Source organism: Polyodon spathula, chromosome 1, assembly GCF_017654505.1.
Source record: "Polyodon spathula isolate WHYD16114869_AA chromosome 1, ASM1765450v1, whole genome shotgun sequence".
Taxonomy (NCBI): domain Eukaryota; kingdom Metazoa; phylum Chordata; class Actinopteri; order Acipenseriformes; family Polyodontidae; genus Polyodon; species Polyodon spathula.
In genome coordinates this window covers 11,506,360-11,525,016 of record NC_054534.1, presented here as the reverse complement: position 1 = coordinate 11,525,016, position 18,657 = coordinate 11,506,360, and the positions used below count along the sequence as shown (strand labels likewise).

The 18,657-nt window shown below is 37.5% G+C and overlaps 1 protein-coding gene across 1 annotated transcript in view; it reads right to left on the bottom strand.

The window, feature by feature from the left end:
- Nucleotides 1–1,419: 1,419 nt before the first annotated feature.
- LOC121314142 (integrin alpha-1-like) overlaps nt 1,420–18,657 on the bottom strand; it is a 59,926-nt gene continuing 42,688 nt past the window's right edge. Inside the window, exons 12-30 of the mRNA XM_041247112.1 lie at nt 16,387–16,529; nt 15,728–15,871; nt 15,194–15,451; nt 14,779–14,909; nt 14,289–14,455; nt 14,005–14,141; nt 13,169–13,279; nt 11,469–11,554; nt 10,771–10,906; nt 9,819–9,896; nt 9,462–9,538; nt 8,898–8,987; nt 6,476–6,578; nt 5,626–5,739; nt 4,726–4,830; nt 4,052–4,156; nt 3,836–3,934; nt 2,656–2,769; nt 1,420–2,200 (exon numbers count right to left, since the gene is read on the bottom strand). Coding sequence (XP_041103046.1) covers nt 2,147–2,200; nt 2,656–2,769; nt 3,836–3,934; nt 4,052–4,156; nt 4,726–4,830; nt 5,626–5,739; nt 6,476–6,578; nt 8,898–8,987; nt 9,462–9,538; nt 9,819–9,896; nt 10,771–10,906; nt 11,469–11,554; nt 13,169–13,279; nt 14,005–14,141; nt 14,289–14,455; nt 14,779–14,909; nt 15,194–15,451; nt 15,728–15,871; nt 16,387–16,529 — 2,252 coding nt within the window. The 3' untranslated portion in view covers nt 1,420–2,146. The remainder of the gene's footprint in view (nt 2,201–2,655; nt 2,770–3,835; nt 3,935–4,051; nt 4,157–4,725; nt 4,831–5,625; nt 5,740–6,475; nt 6,579–8,897; nt 8,988–9,461; nt 9,539–9,818; nt 9,897–10,770; nt 10,907–11,468; nt 11,555–13,168; nt 13,280–14,004; nt 14,142–14,288; nt 14,456–14,778; nt 14,910–15,193; nt 15,452–15,727; nt 15,872–16,386; nt 16,530–18,657) is intronic.

The following is an 18,657-nucleotide window of genomic DNA, read 5'->3' as shown; positions in this document are numbered from 1 at the left end:
ATACAATGGAACACAATGCTTTTACCTGACTTCCAGACACTAAATACCACACACCACATAGAGATGCAGTATTAGGTTATGTGTTTGAAGGCAGGAGGAAACACAATGCACATGTCCGTACACTTTAATTTTTATTAAAATAGATATTTCAGTGACAGTATTTCAAAGCATTGTTTCTGTGCTATTGAAGGTACAGAATATAAACCAGTGCTTTGCATTTAAAACATTTTTTTTTCAGTTATACAGTGCAGCTGACCAACAATACAATGCTTAAATTATTAATTTCCAATGCTACACGTGCCAAATTAGGATTGTCCTACATTATTTTCCACGCATATAGTTATTTGTACATTTTTATATAATGTTACAAATGAAAGAAGTGCTGACCAACTTTAAAACAGATGTACTATGTTTCTGTGTAGCATAACATTATTACTTATCCCCTTATAGTTAAGCTACAGATATTTCTTCTCAATTGCAGAAGCTGTTTTGCAGATATACAATATGCCCGATAAGATAATAAGTACAACCAAACGGATGTGAAAGCCTGAAGACTCCTTTAAAGTAGAAAATTAACTGACACATTCATTGTTCGTTACATGTACAGTATGTGCAAAATTGAAAAAATCAGCAAAACAATGGAGCTCAAATCTGAAACCAAACAAAATATATTCACATATTTCTAAGTACTGCATGTGCCTAAATTATTATTATTATTATTATTAATAATAATAATAATAATAATAATAATAATAATAATAATATAATAATAATAAAATAATAATAATAATATAATAATAATAATAATAATAATAATAAAGCAAAACAACAAAGTTATAAAGATGCAGAGCAGAGACAAATTTCAATCTTTTATTTGTATTTTTTATTCTACAGAAACTCATTGATTTGAAAAGAATAATGTTCTTCTAAAACTGGAAATCAAGCTTGTCATCAACTGTATGCTACTGAACAGACCGTCAGCTCCATACATACTAAATACTACCACGTTTTAACCCCTCTTCTTAAGAGTACTCTGCTGTGTTCTGTGAAGTACTGCAGGTAATCTGTGTATTTTGTTGAAGATTTGGGAATAGGCTGATAGATTTTTCAAAACAACAGTGGTAATGCTTAAAACCAGTGGACACACAATCAATGCCTGTGCATAAAACGCGAGTCATAGAAATGTACCATTTGTAAATACTTCAGTCTAAATGAATGCACAGTACATCTCTACAGAGTGATAAAGTTCAGCATTTTTACATTTCAAGCACAATTTAATTTAAAAAACTTAAATAAACACATTAATATACAGCATAATACTATGCTTGTTTTTTTTTCTGTTAAAGACTATTGATATTATTATATATATATATATATATATATATATATATATATATATATATATGTGTGTGTGTGTGTGTGTGTGTGTGTGTGTGTGTGTGTGTGTGTGTGTGTATATAACTGTTAACAGATGTATAAAATTATAAAATTTCAAGCAGTAGGTGACTCAGTACCTGTTTGTAAGATACAGAGTTTCATATTATAGTCATGACAAAACAACAATAATGTTTGGTACTTTGTGCTTTCTGGTCATGAGAAATGGAACGGTTTGGCAGTGTAATACTAAGGTATATTATCTTTAGGATTACATTTGAATTATGGCACCTCTCTCTCTCTCTCTCTCTCTCTCTCTCTCTCTCTCTCTCTCTCTCTCTCTCTCAACTGTGTGTAATTATTCAATGCTTCCATTCCATTAAACAGCAGAAACAATCACAGTTATCGTTATCGCAGGTGTTGCTTGTTATTTGGCACTTTTACTAAGTCACTATAATATAAGGCCAGAGAGCCACACTGCGTTAAAATGTTATCCAAGGTATGTCATATTTCCCTGTGGGATGTACTGATGTACTTTTGTAAATGTTTTCTAATTTCAGTCCAAAAAAACAAAAAAAACAAAAAAAAAACCTTTGCTTAACTGTGTTGATGGCGCCCCCCTGTGGTCACAAAAAAGAATGCAAACTCAAAAGGTGAAAAAAACAAACAGGTGAAATGCAAGACACGGCATAGACATTTTGTACAAAGTGTAACGCTTAAATTAAAACACAGTCCTGAGGATAGCAGATGGAAGATTTGTTTGCAGATGTTTCTACCACTTCTCTTCTTTTGCTGCATCTTTCAATGGCCTCTTGAAAAAGCCAGCCTGTTATTAAAGACAACAATAACAATACAATTCAGTTCTGTGTCCTACCATCAAAGATACAATGGAAACAAAAGCCACTAACAAATCAGGAAGAGTTTCTGTTTTCCTTTAACCATTCCAGTCCTGAAGAACAAACTCCATTACTGAGTATCCACGAGAAAAGGAAACCATTCTTCCTGTGAGGTTCCAACATGATTTCCGACGGCGTGCTTTAACATACAGCTGTAAGATAAGGCATTGGGGTGTGCTTTCTATTCCACATAGAACATTGGGATGTTCTTTCTGTTCCATAAAGAACATTGGGAGGGTCTTTCTATTTAATATAGAGAATTGGGGGTTCTTTCTATTTAATATAGAGAATTGGGGTGGTTCTCAGCCTCTCCCTCCCTGGCTGGTTGGGTGTTGATGAGACCTCTGGGTTTCAGAGCAGTGTATTAGCAGTAGCACTCACTCACCTTCCATAATCCAAAAATTACCAGTGCCAGTATCAAGAGGCCAATGAGCACACTCATTATAATGATCCAGAGAGATATTCCACTAGGGGCCTCCTTCGACACCTTTATTGTTACCTGCATATGAGAAAATACAAGTGTATGAAACCCAGGCGTGCTTCCCCTTGTCTTTCTTATTATGATAATGAATGGGCTGCCACAGTCTGACCTTACTGTCACAATATTTATTTCCTGTTTTCTGAAATTATTATTATTATTATTATTATTATTATTATTATTATTATTATTATTATTATTATTATTATTTCTGAAAAAAGGTTACACAGATCTGAAGGGAGTATTTAAATATGTATCATGCACTTAAAACATTAATATATGTGTTTTACAGAACGTGGTTATGATGTTTCTAAAATAAATAGAGCAATTAATCGTATTAATGACCAGGAGTTGATAATCTGTGATTAATTATGAATGACTGATAAATGTTTCTAGATGCATTAATTGAGTTAATATGATGATTGTTACGGTTTGAAAAACGAGGTGCGTTGACAGAAATAATTCTGCGCAGAATCTGACCAATTTAACCAATATTCTAAGGCTAAATTGGTCAGATTCTGCACAGATTCTGCGCAGAATGATCTCCATGAAGTCACCCACTGTTTTTGACGTGTTAACTGGAACTAATATGTAACTCCTGAATGGATTTGATGGGCTATCTTGATGAGGGCACATTTGTGCCGAAACCAGCAGATTGCTATGTCTTTTTAGAAAAAATACAAGAAACTATTTAATATTAATATTTTGTGTGCGCCATAAATGTGTTCTTTGCACAGGCTTGGCAGCACCTAATTTAAGATAATGATCCACACTTTCTGAAGAAGGCTTTTGTTGCCAAACCATGCGCATGATTAAATCCACAGCGCTGTCTGATGTTTTGTTTAATGCATTGTCTACTTTCTTTTGCCACCTGGTGGCAGGATAATGAAGTGCAGCTATTCAATGCCAGTCAGAAAAAAACCCCAAACAAACAAAAAAACAAAAAAACAAAAAAAAAAAGAATGTAAAGCTGCAACATTTTTACATTTAATTGTATTCTACTATGACTACTACTATTTAAATGTGGGTTTCATTGTTGCCAATCATTAGGACTATTTAAAATGTAACAGTATCTCATAGTACTCACCATTCTGGTTTCACTGTCTGTGTTTAGAAGGATAATGGAAGAAGGGTCAGTAACTTTCAGCATTGCAAGAACAAGCAAATTTAAACTTGAAAAATCAGCCTGAAAGGAGAAAGCACAACAGAAGTGTCAACAGTGTCACCTAGTGGTACAGCTAGCTCATTGTAAATCACTATATTAACATGTAAAATAACTTAACTAAGTCAAGGTCACACTTACTTTCCTGAAGGCTGGTCTCCAGACTCGCAGTGTAATATTTACTTGAGTTGTCTGTGAAGGCTCTATAGCACACAGGAGGGATTCACATCTAGAGTTATTACACCCCTGTGGAAAAATATTAAAAGTGAGAGACAACCTAGCAAAAGAACAACATACATTGCAAAGAACTGATATTTTTTATTTGTCATTTTAAACAAAAATACAGCATGTGAGTATTTCAGTTTATAAGATATTTTGTAATAACTCTTTCAAGTTTTATACATTTAATATCTGGATTATAAAATAGAAATAATCTTCCCTTTCTGCAATTTACTGTATATATACAGACAGTCTCAATGCTTCTCTTCAGGTGCACATCCAGACAGTCTCAATGCTTCTCCTCAGGTGCACATCCAGACAGTCTCGTAGGTCACGTACCACAGAGAGGAAGCTGAGAGAGGCGGCACATTCCTTCAACTTGGAGCTAACTATTCTGAACAGCTGGAAGCACCTTTCTCACTCAGGCTAAACGAAACATCATCTGAACACATTGTATGACCAGCTCTATGTCAAACATCACAGAAAGGTAAGGGGTCAGAATTGTTTTTAATTTTTTTTATTTGATACTTGCTCTTCAACAATAGATGACTCAATTAAAGTGTATGTGCTGTACTATAATGACAACTGGGACTTACCACAACATAGCTATTGAGCGTCTCCTTCAGTGGGGATGTCACATAGGGCTTTGCAGGGCTTATATCAAATGGGTTGACCAGATGGTGTACCTTACATTTCACGTTCTGTATATATTAAAATAAAAAGTACTTTAGTCATAGGTTCAATGTGATTGTGCTACAGATTTATTACACTTCTCATGGACTGTATACTATGTGCCACTAAGCAAATGTTTACTGGTCCACTAGGTTTAGCCAATGGGCAAAACGAATAAAATAAAAAAGGAATTGATTGCAAGTTTGTGGAACACAGCCATGGCTGCTCACAGAATAGTGCAGCATAATTCTAAAGTTCTAAACAAATGAAACAGCATATACTGGTACTGTCAGTGAAACTCAATCTAGGTCCTATTCTTAATTGTAATAATTTATTTTTATTTTTTATGTATCAATTCCGTATTCAGCTCCAAAGTTAAATGTACCCCCCACCCCCACCCCCCCAACACACACACAAAAATATAATAAAATAAAAACTACTGGCCATTCTTCAGAGACTGTACCATTATATGATGACAGATAGAGGAGTTTAGCAAACTTTACACAAGCTATTAGCTATCTTGGTTACTAGGACAGAGTACATACAAACATCCCTTCAGTCCTGGGCTAAACTGATATCTCACAGATCCTACTTTATTCATGCAGCCAGCCTGACCATATTCTCGTGTATTTTTGGCCAAGAAAAACAAAATCTGTCATGCGACCGGGGACCCCTCAGCACATCACACCATTAATAAGATGTGTGCAATTGAAAAGCATACCATTTATACAGCCACACAAGTGCACCAGGTGACTTCTCTGACACACAGGAACTCTCTCTCGTTCATATCCACATGCTGCAGTGTGCAAAGAGAACAGTCTTACCATTGAGGTGTTCACAGTGGTCAAGTATAATAGGGTATTCTTTCGTGGAGACTGGTAGGGAAACAGGATCTCCAGTGTGAGAGGAGGCATTGGCCGATGGGCTTCTCTCTCAATCTGTTAGGGTGATAGGGAAAGCAAGTGTGTGTAACATTGATGAGGTGAACAACAGATAAAAACTGATCTGCAGTTCTGCAATTCCTGGTAGACTTCATCACTAAAAGCAGCAACTAATATATAGATCTGCTACTAATATAAAAGCACATCAGAAATACAACAACGCAGAGCTCAAAGCATATTCTATCAATAATGCCTTTGACAGGCTAAACAAAAAGTGTTCCAGAGCACTGGCAACCTGCTTTCTGCCTGGTTTAATATACATCGTGACAACTTCAGCTTGCAAATAAGGAGGCCATAACTTACTACAAAACACCCTGCATGACTCAAACAAGTGCTTTATTTAGCAGATGAGATATGAGAAAATGTGACATTTCGAAATCTAACACGAAATACCGTACTACTATTGTGGCTTCCGGTAGATTTTTGTGATATCATTTTGTAGTTTATTTGATTACATGATGTTAAATAAAAGATCTAAATTATGTTTGTATAGTTCCTTTTTTTTAATTATGTCTCAATCTTAAAATTATAGGTAATGCAAAACTTGTGTCCACAGCTATAGTATTTATTTTATGACTGTGGAAGTTACAGGTAAGGCAGGGGTGTGTAATGAACAATATAATGGGAAAATGGCTATATCCCCTTCAGTCACTGGGTGTTTAACTGTAACTAGGAATCTGTTTTAATGCATTCATGTTAGTCATGCATATCTGTAAGATGAGTTCCTTCTTACCACATAGCTGATATTCACTTCATCCCCAATCGACTCAGTAGTGTTTAATACACTTGGTATACGTTCATCCTCCTTTATTACTGAATGATACTCTCTGATGGAACTAGAACAGAAGCACACATTACAGGTGACAACTGAATACAGACTGAATTGAATAATAAATGTAACCTTTGGTTCAGTTGTGGGGAAAAAGCCATGAAAATGTTGGTGTTGTACAACTGTATCATTTTCTTTGAGTTTGATTTACAAACTCTAACGCACTCTTGCACACTGAAATAAAAAGCATGGAATTTGAAAGTTTTTTCATGCCAGTGTCACAGCCTAATGCTTTCCCCCACCTAATTTTCACCCTTGTCATTTTTAGCCTAGGCTAATTCTCACTCGAGGCTAATTCTCACTACGGGGTGAGAATTAGCCTCGACCAAAATTCAGGGGGGTGAAAGTTAGTCGGGGGTGAGCATTAAGATGTGACACCTGCAGCATAATTTGGAGTGCTCTCTCATTTGTTACTAATGATGACGTTGGAACATTTATAACTGTTATAAACTACCAGAGGGAGAAAAAATACTGGTCTCTCTCTTGCTAGCCTGTAATTATAATTAACACTAAACCTGTGTGCAGATTAGTCAAAAACAAGTTATATGATTGTCACCTAGGTTATGCCACCAGCTACCTACACAATCCATGTGTTGATGTTAAAAACGGGGGGGGGGGGGGGGGCAGCTTAATCCCCCACCGCCCTCCAAGTCTTTTGGCAGAACTGCCCCTGAGTGGCAGGACCTCTTTAGAATGACTTTTCTAATAATTAAAGTTACACACATGATAAAGTGTGTGTCGCTGCATGCAGCTGAAATACTTCAACTGACAAAGTGTGTGTCACTGCATGCAGCTGAAATACTTCACCTGACAAAGTGTTTGTCACTGCATGCAACTGAACTACTTCACCTGACAAAGTGTGTGTCACTGTGTGCAACTGAACTACTTCACCTGACAAAGTGTGTGTCACTGTGTGCAACTGAACTACTTCACCTGACAAAGTGTGTGTCACTGCATGCAACTGAACTACTTCACCTGACAAAGTGTTTGTCACTGCATGCAGCTGAAATACTTCACCTGACAAAGTGTGTGTCACTGCATGCAGCTGAAATACTTCAACTGACAAAGTGTGTGTCACTGCATGCAACTGAACTACTTCACCTGACAAAGTGTGTGTCACTGCATGCAGCTGAAATACTTCAACTGACAAAGTGTGTGTCACTGCATGCAGCTGAAATACTTCAACTGACAAAGTGTGTGTCACTGTGTGCAACTGAAATACTTCAACTGACAAAGTGTGTGTCACTGCATGCAGCTGAAATACTTCAACTGACAAAGTGTGTGTCACTGTGTGCAACTGAAATACTTCAACTGACAAAGTGTGTGTCACTGTGTGCAACTGAACTACTTCACCTGACAAAGTGTGTGTCACTGCATGCAGCTGAAATACTTCAACTGACAAAGTGTGTGTCACTGCATGCAGCTGAAATACTTCAACTGACAAAGTGTTTGTCACTGCATGCAGCTGAAATACTTCAACTGACAAAGTGTGTGTCGCTGCATGCAGCTGAAATACTTCACCTGACAAAGTGTGTGTCACTGTGTGCAACTGAACTACTTCACCTGACAAAGTGAGAGTCCAAATGATATTTAAATTAGACTGAAATTAATTTTGATGCACAGGACAAAGGTGGAGGCCTCACATGTTACAGTAAACCAGTCTGCTGCCCCATTTACTCTACATAGAGCAGGTGTTTCTGATTACTGTGTATTTACCGAGTAGATACTGAGTAAATAGATGTGTACTTATACATCATTACAGTGTTATTATGCATAGTTACAATGTACTTAATGAGGAAATCTTTTGGCATGATATATGTAAGTTCACAAGTGTATCAGAAAAGTATTAGAGCTGGGACTAGGGTTGGGTTTGGGTGCAAAAGATTCCACATTAAATACATTGTAACAATGCATAAGAGCATTGCTATTATGTGTAAGTACACATGTATTTACTCTGCAAATACACAGTAATTAGAGACACTTCATGGAAAGTGTAACCCATATAGCACATATAGAGAGAGGTTGAATTGAAAGGTCTCATCGTAACATGATTTCAATGGCAATGGAAGCCTGTGCTAGGTATTTTTTTCCTTAGGTTGCCCATGAATTTGTTTATCCTGTGCATATGAATACATTATCATCAGTGCTGTATGTGCACAACTGTTTTATTGCAAAACAAACGATTCAACAAATTTGGTAGCCTAGTGGTTAAAAACATAATTGCAGCTCACTTTCCAGAAATGAAGAAAACCGAAAACATGCCAACAAACAAAACCACAACAGAGTTGCAAAGTGGGCTCTAAAAAGGAGTTATTACAGTACTTACCTTGAAAAACGCACGCCAGCTTCGTATTTTACTGGAATCATAATGGTGTTAAAGTTGTCATAAAGAGTGGCATCTGGCTCTTCACTGTCACTGCAATTAAAATAATTTATACAACAAAGAGAATCGACCAGAATGAATTGTGATGTGCATTTTTAATGTATTTCCTTCCTTCCCTGTTTCAATTCAGTGCAAGGAATCCCTGTATCTGGAGATTCCAGTTCCAGTGAAAGCACTTCTTGGAATTCCCTTGGACTGTTCCTGTTCAACTGAGAACACAGTTAAAAGCAATCGCATTGTCTGAAAACTCTGACCCATGACAGAGAACCAATAGGGAAGTCTGACACAAGCCCGGAATGCTGCTTAAATGTCTGCAGGACAACATCAGAGGAAATACCATGTGGCTCAGACAGGTGCAGGATGACTATATCTTAGGGAAAGTGCTACAAGAGCCCATGCCATTATTCTTATAGAAAGGGTGAGGAGTAGATAACAAAAGCACTGGAGTTTACAAATGACATGCAAGATAGCATAGGGCTGCAAGCTAGCAGAGATGACGAGTCTTACCTTGTTGCGTATAAATGGATAGTAATATTCTCCAGGAAATATGAGATATTGAATTGAAATATGATGTTAAAGGAATCCTAAATAAAGAAAGTCCATGTAATTATTAGGATATACTGTATATCTTTCAACCACTGAATGTATGTTTTGACAGCTGTTCTGTCAAGTAAATTTAACCATATCCAAAAGGAAACAAACAGCTGAATGGTCAAATCTGTAGAAACAACATTTCCCACCATAAACATGAGGCAAAGTATTGTTTTCATACTGCATAAAGTCGGATACTGTTTATGTGCATTGTATTCTACAGTACACCATGGGCAGTTCTGATAATAATTGTAGAACAAGCTGTGCTCTCACCATGTCTCCCTTACTCAGGAATGGATATCCCACTGCACACGTGATGTTATGATTAGATTCACAGTCTTTCTCTCTAGGCTACAATGAGGAAGAAAACACAGAACATGTTTAGGGCAATGGCTTTCTTCCTCTCATATACAGTGTGCTCAGAGGTACAAACTGCAGTTAATTTTTCCACGTAATACAACAGTGTCCTCAGGGGTCCAGATTGCAGTTCCCTTTCCTAAGAAAATCTAAAAACATGAGAATGGAAGAAAATGTAGAAAAGAAAGGAGTCCATGCGTTCTATTTAAGCTTGTCCAGTTCCAAGTAACTGATTGATCTAAAAACTTTATCAAGTCGGGTCTTAAAGGATCCAAGATATTCAGCATCAAAAACATGACTAGATAGCTAACTCCATCCCCTCACCACTCTCTGTGTGAAGAAGTGTCTCCTTCAACAACATGACTAGATAGCCAATTCGATCCCTTCACCACTCTCTATTTGAAGCAGTTAACTATGGAGTTCCTTTTAAGATTTTGATGAGTCTGGGTGCTCTTCAATGGACTCTCTCCAGGGCCTCTCCTAATATACAGTAATTTGAATAAAGGCTTGGTGGCTTCAAAGCCTTTGACAATGTTAAGAGACATGCTACTGTATATGAAAATACAAAAAATATAAGTCAAATGAAAATAGAAGAAAAATAAGAAAAGTGTTTGTTTATTCTTAGAAACTTTAAAATAATCACAGCATCATTTTTATGAACCTCACTAAATGAAATAAATCATGCCCTCTCAATCCAGCACAGTGGAAACAGTGCCAGGGTATCGCATACAGCGGTCTTGATTTGGCATGACGGCGATTTGGAATTCAGTGCTGGGCTTGTGCATCGTGGGGGGGAAGTATTAATGAAGACCGAAACAATGGCTGTAAAGCAAGAGGCAAATAGTTGATCTGCATTTTAACCCCTTACCTCGGTCCTGACATAATGGATGTTTCTGGAGTAGCTAATCAGTATTCTAGTATTGTATGCGCTGTCATAGTTGTTTTTAATGGTTACTGCTACACTGAACTTCTCCCAACCAGGTTTAATGATGAAAGGGGAAGACCTGTGAAGGGAAAAACGCAAAAAAGCAGTCATCTCAATCAAAACCCCCCCCCCCCCCCCCCCAAAAAAAAAAAAAAACAAGCAGTCATTTCACTTAACAACGGTTAAAGGACATTCTCAATGCATCGAAAGCATCCACACTGAATAATTCCCTTATCTGGTTTAAGCTTTGTTTCATATTTCAAACAGCTTGAACGCGTACATTACTAGTCTCAGTTTGAAAGATCTTTTTAATCTATTATAAGGTACTTCTTTTCAAATACAGGCAGGGAATGCATGTGTTACGAGTTTTAACTTTACTAACTGTATTGTAATGGCACACGCCAACCAGTAGGTGGCTCCCAGTGCATAGTGAATTTGGAAGCAAAAATATATTTTACCGTCCTTGTACCTTTATGTTGTCTAAGGTGTCATCCTAAATGATCATCAATTATAGCAAGCGTACATAGTGCTTTCAGAGAATGTCGATAATTTTGCACAAGCCCTAATACAGTGGGCCAATTGGCTTTTACTGACTGATATTCATGGCCTGTAAAACAGACCAGTCTGCCGAACACCAGTACCTGTCTCCCTTTATATTGGCCTCAGAATGAAGATGCAGATTCGTGATGCACTTCTCATCCTTTCCACAGTTCATTGTGAAGGGGATCTAAAAGAATCCAAAATCTCATTTTAAACAACACCTTAACTGAATACACGAGTCCTGTCTCTAACCGTTTTCCACTTTGATGTCCTAGTACAACAAATGACAACCACATCCTGTATGTGTTATGAATTGGTATCCATGTCTTTCATGATGTATTTATAATCAACTGGGTAAAGTAATGGTAAGAATGAAGTCATTGTGTACGTGTGCATTGAGATAGGCTGGTAAAGTAATGGTAAGAATGAAGTCATTGTGTACGTGTGCATTGGGATAGGCTGGTAAAGTAATGGTAAGAATGAAGTCATTGTGTACGTGTGCATTGGGATAGGCTGGTAAAGTAATGGTAAGAATGAAGTCATTGTGTACGTGTGCATTGGGATAGGCTGGTAAAGTAATGGTAAGAATGAAGTCATTGTGTACGTGTGCATTGGGATAGGCTGGTAAAGTAATGGTAAGAATGAAGTCATTGTGTACGTGTGCATTGGGATAGGCTGGTAAAGTAATGGTAAGAATGAAGTCATTGTGTACGTGTGCATTGGGATAGGCTGGTAAAGTAATGGTAAGAATGAAGTCATTGTGTACGTGTGCATTGGGATAGGCTGGTAAAGTAATGGTAAGAATGAAGTCATTGTGTACGTGTGCATTGGGATAGGCTGGTAAAGTAATGGTAAGAATGAAGTCATTGTGTACGTGTGCATTGGGATAGGCTGGTAAAGTAATGGTAAGAATGAAGTCATTGTGTACGTGTGCATGTGCATTGGGATAGGCTGGTAAAGTAATGGTAAGAATGAAGTCATTGTGTACGTGTGCACTGGTAAAGTAATGGTAAGAATGAAGTCATTGTGTACGTGTGCATTGGGATAGGCTGGTAAAGTAATGGTAAGAATGAAGTCATTGTGTACGTGTGCATTGTAGGCTGGTAAAGTAATGGTAAGAATGAAGTCATTGTGGATTGGGATAGGCTGGTAAAGTAATGGTAAGAATGAAGTCATTGTGTACGTGTGCATTGGGATAGGCTGGTAAAGTAATGGTAAGAATGAAGTCATTGTGTACATGTGCATTGGGATAGGCTGGTAAAGTAATGGTAAGAATGAAGTCATTGTGTACGTGTGCATTGGGATAGGCTGGTAAAGTAATGGTAAGAATGAAGTCATTGTGTACGTGTGCATTGGGATAGGCTGGTAAAGTAATGGTAAGAATGAAGTCATTGTGTACATGTGCATTGGGATAGGCTGGTAAAGTAATGGTAAGAATGAAGTCATTGTGTACATGTGCATTGGGATAGCCTGGTAAAGTAATGGTAAGAATGATGTCATTGTGTACATGTGCATTGGGATAGGCTGGTAAAGTAATGGTAAGAATGAAGTCATTGTGTACATGTGCATTGGGATGGGCTGGTGGTTTGTGTGCTCAAGAGTACATGCAAATGCAAATTATTACTTACCTTTTTGTTTTTTTTGTCCAATGCAGACAATACAATGATTCTATAACCTCTATAGCAGTCTTAAGAGCGGTCAATTAGGTACTCTCTTTCATTGCCTCTGATGATTGTGTCATGTTTAGAGAAAATGTGTATTTAAAATCACTGACAATTAAATAATACAGTACTTCACTTACTGATTCAGTTAATGAGGTTGGAAGCTGGCTGTCTAGAACTGGACCTTTTCCCTCATCGGAGAGTCTAAATTCCAGCATAACCTTCACAGAATCCTTAAAATCAGGCTTATCCTGGAGGGAAACACAGACCAGTAAATTCATCCTACAATACAGAGAGGCCTTTTTTCCCTTTCATGTAAAACTACTTTTGGTTCAATCCAAATTTCCTGGTTTTCTTGATAGTCCCAGCTCGGAGGTCCCAGGATAAGATAAATAGAGGAAAGGCCATGCACATTCCTGGAGTAGAGTAAGAGGATGGCCAGCCACGTGAATCAAGGAGTATTCAGTTTGTATAACAGGTATGATGCACCACATGTCATAGAAAGTATTTTAAAACTCAATTAAACAGCTGAATTCAGAGGAAGACTTCTGTGCATCTGCTTAAATGCAGCATGATGTGGGAGAGTACAATTTGCCCTGCCATTGTGTGGATGGATTTTAATGAATGTTAGATAGAATCCAAATGAGATCCAGTATTAAAAAAAATACATTCAATAAAAATCACTCAGCAGCATCGAACATGCATGCTAGATTTCTCATCGCTGGTATAAACCTTGATATAACGTTTCTGCAATAGACACAACATATTCAATGTAGTAATATTACACGTACATTAGATCAGCACAGATTTAATGAAGATGATGGTCAGAAGTACCTTTGCTGATAAAGGTAGCTGTCATACTGCCCCTATCAGGGTGTTTCGAAACCTCTTCCATTGCAGATAGATGCTATGCTGTAGTAAGATAACCATTTTAAGTTGTTCAGAATTATAAAGAGATAAGGTCTGGTTTACTTGCCAGCATGTTAAAGGTGTGCTCTGTACAGAAAGGGTCCACGATGGTGATATTTTTCTGGAGTTTTCTTTCAGCTGTGTTTTGAAAGAAACCTCTTGATATCAGCCTTTGAAAATCGATTGTTAAATTATAATCAATACCTACAAAAAACAATGAAATTCAGTTGTCACCAGTGACACAAGTAATTGACAAATATGATCTCAACCATGTGAGCAATACCATGAGAAACGTGCACACGACTATATCTCTTACAAATGACAAGGTAAAGGAAAGGAAAGCATTCTTACCAATGGCAGCTTTGCTTGCTTGATCAGATTTCAGGTTGTAATTGAAACAGATTGTTGTTTTTACACACACTGTAGGTTTTCCCTTTGCTTCACAATGTTTATATTGAATGTTGATCTTTTTGGGGTCCAAAGTCATATTAACATGTACTTCTGCTACATCACGAGACCTGGCATACAGGATAGAGGAAGAATACCCTATGTATAATAAACCTGGCTTCAACAGGCTTTCCACATAGCAGTTTTCACAAGCAGCATATCAGATCCTTTTGCATTTTAAAATCCACAAGCTGTGATATTCACAAAACACTTCTCAATGCTATTAGGGGGGTTGGAACAGCATTTCACAGAAGTTACTGAGAAACCCATAAGTACTAATCCAAGAAGCCTTTCTTTAATGTAAAATCTCAGGTTGATTATAAAAGTAATTAAACAGACAATGCCCATGCTTTAGGACAGGGGGAGTTATGCTATAAAAACAATCAGGACTGACCAGAAGAGGGAAGCCCCCCCCAGACCCCCAATGGTAACATCAGTGATCCCATCGCCATTCAAGTCCAGTACTCCATGTATGGATTGTCCAAAGAACTTCAGCTTCTCTCCATCTCCACCTGATGCAATCCGCTGGTAAAACACATTCCCACCCTCAGTGCAGTGTGGTGAACGCATAACATTCTTTCATATTGGTATGCACAAAATAATTGTGCATAATAGGAATAATACTAACTGGTGCAAAAACATATATTTTTTTTATTAACAAATGTAAACAACTAAATAGGACAAAATTACACAATTTTCAAAATATCAAAAATCTAAAATCTTTTACCATCTGTACAGGTGTGTGAGTCCTTAACTGCACATGTATCTGTACATGTGAGACCTTGTTAATATGGTATGTGAGTCCTTACCTGCACATATTCCTTCCTGATGGTCTTGCCTGTCCCATGATAGATATAGACAGCCCCCCGGTGGTCGTCCTCAAAAGGGGCTCCGATCACCACGTCATTGAAGCCATCCAGATTGAGATCCGTCACTGCTGCAATGGAAGTCCCAAATCGGGACCCACAGGGCTCGTTCTTATTGAGCGTTGTGCAGGAGCTGGTCGAATGCAGGGTGCAGCACGTCTGGTTAATGGGCTTCAGGGTCATCTGGTATTCAAATGTGTTCTGTTTAAATATGACATTTACAAGAGCAAGTTAGGAAAGCTCAGAACTGTCTGAGAGCAGCACATAAACATCAGTTTAACGCAGGGATTTTTCCTCTAGAGCCTCTGGTAAAAAACAAGGTTGTGCTGTAATAAAGACTCAGTACGCTTATATGTGGCTTGTATCCTTATAAAGGTGAACACGAATGAGAATGCTGCTTCCAGTGTGAGTTCATTGTCGGTTCTTTCCTGTTCATGCAACCCCCTCCCCTCATGGGGGCTATATGGATTCCAGTACCTTATTCAGTGTGTACACATTAACCTGGCCTTGCTCTTCTCTTTCTGCTCCCATGAACATGGGAGCACCGACCAGTAGGATATCCGTTACAGAATCGCGATCAACATCAACTGTTGTCAGAACGCTTCCAAAGTATGAACCAATCTACAAACATAAAATACATTATGGGTGTTATTTATGAAAGCAATGAAATAATACAGCACTACTGATCATGTTTTTCTGTGACGTTGTAGTCCATTTTTTATTGAGGTGCTTTGGCTTTATCAAACAGGTTTCAATGTTTGTTTGTTTTTGTTTTTTTATTGTTTTGACCAAACAATTTTACCCAGAGTTAGTGGATAATCCCCCAATTAAATATTAATTCACACCCATGTATCAAAGGCCATCCACCAAAGAATAAAACTGAGTGTAACAGACCTACAAACTACAAAAAAAAAATGGATTTTGTTATTTCCACCATAAAGTAAACTGGTTTTGAAAGCCAATCCCCTTTTTGTCTCAAACAAAAGCTACTGACACGTGCTAAGAGTCAGTACGAATTTAAACGTATTACGGGCATTATTCTATCTCATAAGATAACTATTATATTGCCTAGGCTGCCTTTGTGTGTATGAGAACATGTATCTAGGAGGCACCGGCTGTTTCTTAGGCATCCTTACCTGCTCTCCGTTCAGTATCTGAATGATTTTGATATCCGTTCCATTGAGGGTGTAAATGAGAACTCTCCCAGTGTGATTGTATCGAGGGGCTCCAGAAATGTACAACACACCATCTTCCACTGATGCTGACTGGACATCGTAACCTAGAAACACCAGTGAGGAAAATTAGAGAGATTAATATGGTAACACTATCCATTAAGTGTCTCTAATTACTATGTATTGACATATAACTACAATGTTAATGCATAGGTACAATGTACTTAATGTGTCATGATATAACCCTAACCCTTTTCTGATACAATTGTGTACTTACATATATTGTGCAAAAAGATGTACAAGTTAAGTACATTGTAACTATCCATAACAACACATGCACGCATTTACAAAGCTTTCTATCTTTCTATCTTTCTAGAAGGCACAGGTGTCGTTGTCCATCAAATCAACTGTACGATGGTCACTCTTGAAATCAGAGTTTCTGTCACAAAAAAGTTAAAGGATGTGTTGCAGTAAGAATACCTCTGGTAATAAAAGGGGAGCAAGACTAAAAGGTTAAAATATGCACAACAATACAAAAATTGGACTATGAGTGTTGATGGATGGACAATGACACCTGTGCATTCTGCCAGTTCTGTTGTCTTCTTTCTATTCCTTAAGGATATTTTCTTCAAGTATTGCTTATCCTTGTTAGACAGTTTTTGAGTCTTCCAGTCCTGGGTTTGTCAATTAGAGCTGATGTTTCTCTGCACTTGTTGATTATGCTTTGGATATCAAGCGATACAAGTTATTTCACTCAATGTTTTTCCTTCTTCATGCAAGTCAAGGTTGTTATAATAGCAGAAAACACTAGTAGAGACTTTGAGTAAATTGTTGATGCTCATAATGTATCAGAGTAGAAAAATGCAACATGTCTAAGACTTTTGCACAGCCATGTATATGTGCAAAAAGATGTACAAGTTAAGTATATTGTAACTATGCATAATACCATTGTAATTATGTGTAAGTGCACATGTATTTACAATATAACTACTATGTAAATACACAGTATTTAGAGACACTTAATGTAAAGTGTTACCAATAAAATAACTATCTGTCTGTCTGTCAGCAACAGAGAATACAGCTGACAGGCTTCTTGTTCACAGCCAAAGAGCAAAGGCCTTGATGCACCAAACATTTTTCGATACGGACAGCAAGCCATGGGAATCTCCTATGACATCACTATCACTCCTATCTTGCAGAGGTAATCTACAGACTTGAATTGGTTTGCAATCTGCTGTCTCTTGACCAATGGCTGTTCAGAAAACACACATGCAAATTCTGTCTTCAGTGACTAGCCAGAACTCTATCAAAAAGCTACTCCCATATCAGGTTTTCCAAACAAAAATTAATTTTTTCAGTGAAAGCTACTGTATGGATGGGGATAGAGCCAAATGACCAAATGAATGCTAGAATATCAAGGGCTCAATGGTGCACCTGACTATTTTGTTCATGTCAATGTATGTAACACTAACTCTCCAAGTCATCCAAACCTGCATTTATTTCATTTGATATTTTCTTGGATGTGTGCTATGTGTTCTCAACCACGTTCCTATTAGAAGTATGATTCAATATAGCAAACCTTTTTTTTAGATCTTGTGTGTGGTTATGGTTCCCTGACTGAGTTCAAAAAGTAGTTCTTCAGTCCCAGTTGTCAGCCATATGCATATATTCCCTGAGTTTATCCAGAATATCAGCAGCAGCACAATCTAGGAAATACTGTACCCAACAGTGGAACAAATCTCCTTATATATTGCTGTTAACAAAGAGGTGTTCACTAGAAATTGCAAACGTCATAAAAAGGTATAAATATAGAATTGTAGTTTGCTCTTTAACCTTGTTAAAGCTGATTGCACAAAATAAGTTAAAAATAATAATCAAATGCAATGTTAAATGCAAAGCAGTTATTAAGACATAAAGGAAAATCCTGGACTTCTCTAAATATAGAGGTCTGTTTCCTATGTTACCTAAATCTTCCTGTCTGACTTCTGTATCAGGGAGAGGACAGTAACACTGAGACTACACTATCCAAGCTGCTACAGGCTGTGCTTCTGTATTAGAAAGGACAGTAACACTGGGACTACACTATCCAGGCTCCTACAAGCTGTGCTTCTGTATTAGAGAGGACAATAACACTGGAACTATAATATCCAGGATGCTATGAGCTGTGGTTCTGTATCAGGGAGAGGACAGTAACACTGGGACTACACTGTCCAGGATGCTAAGGGCTGTGGGAAA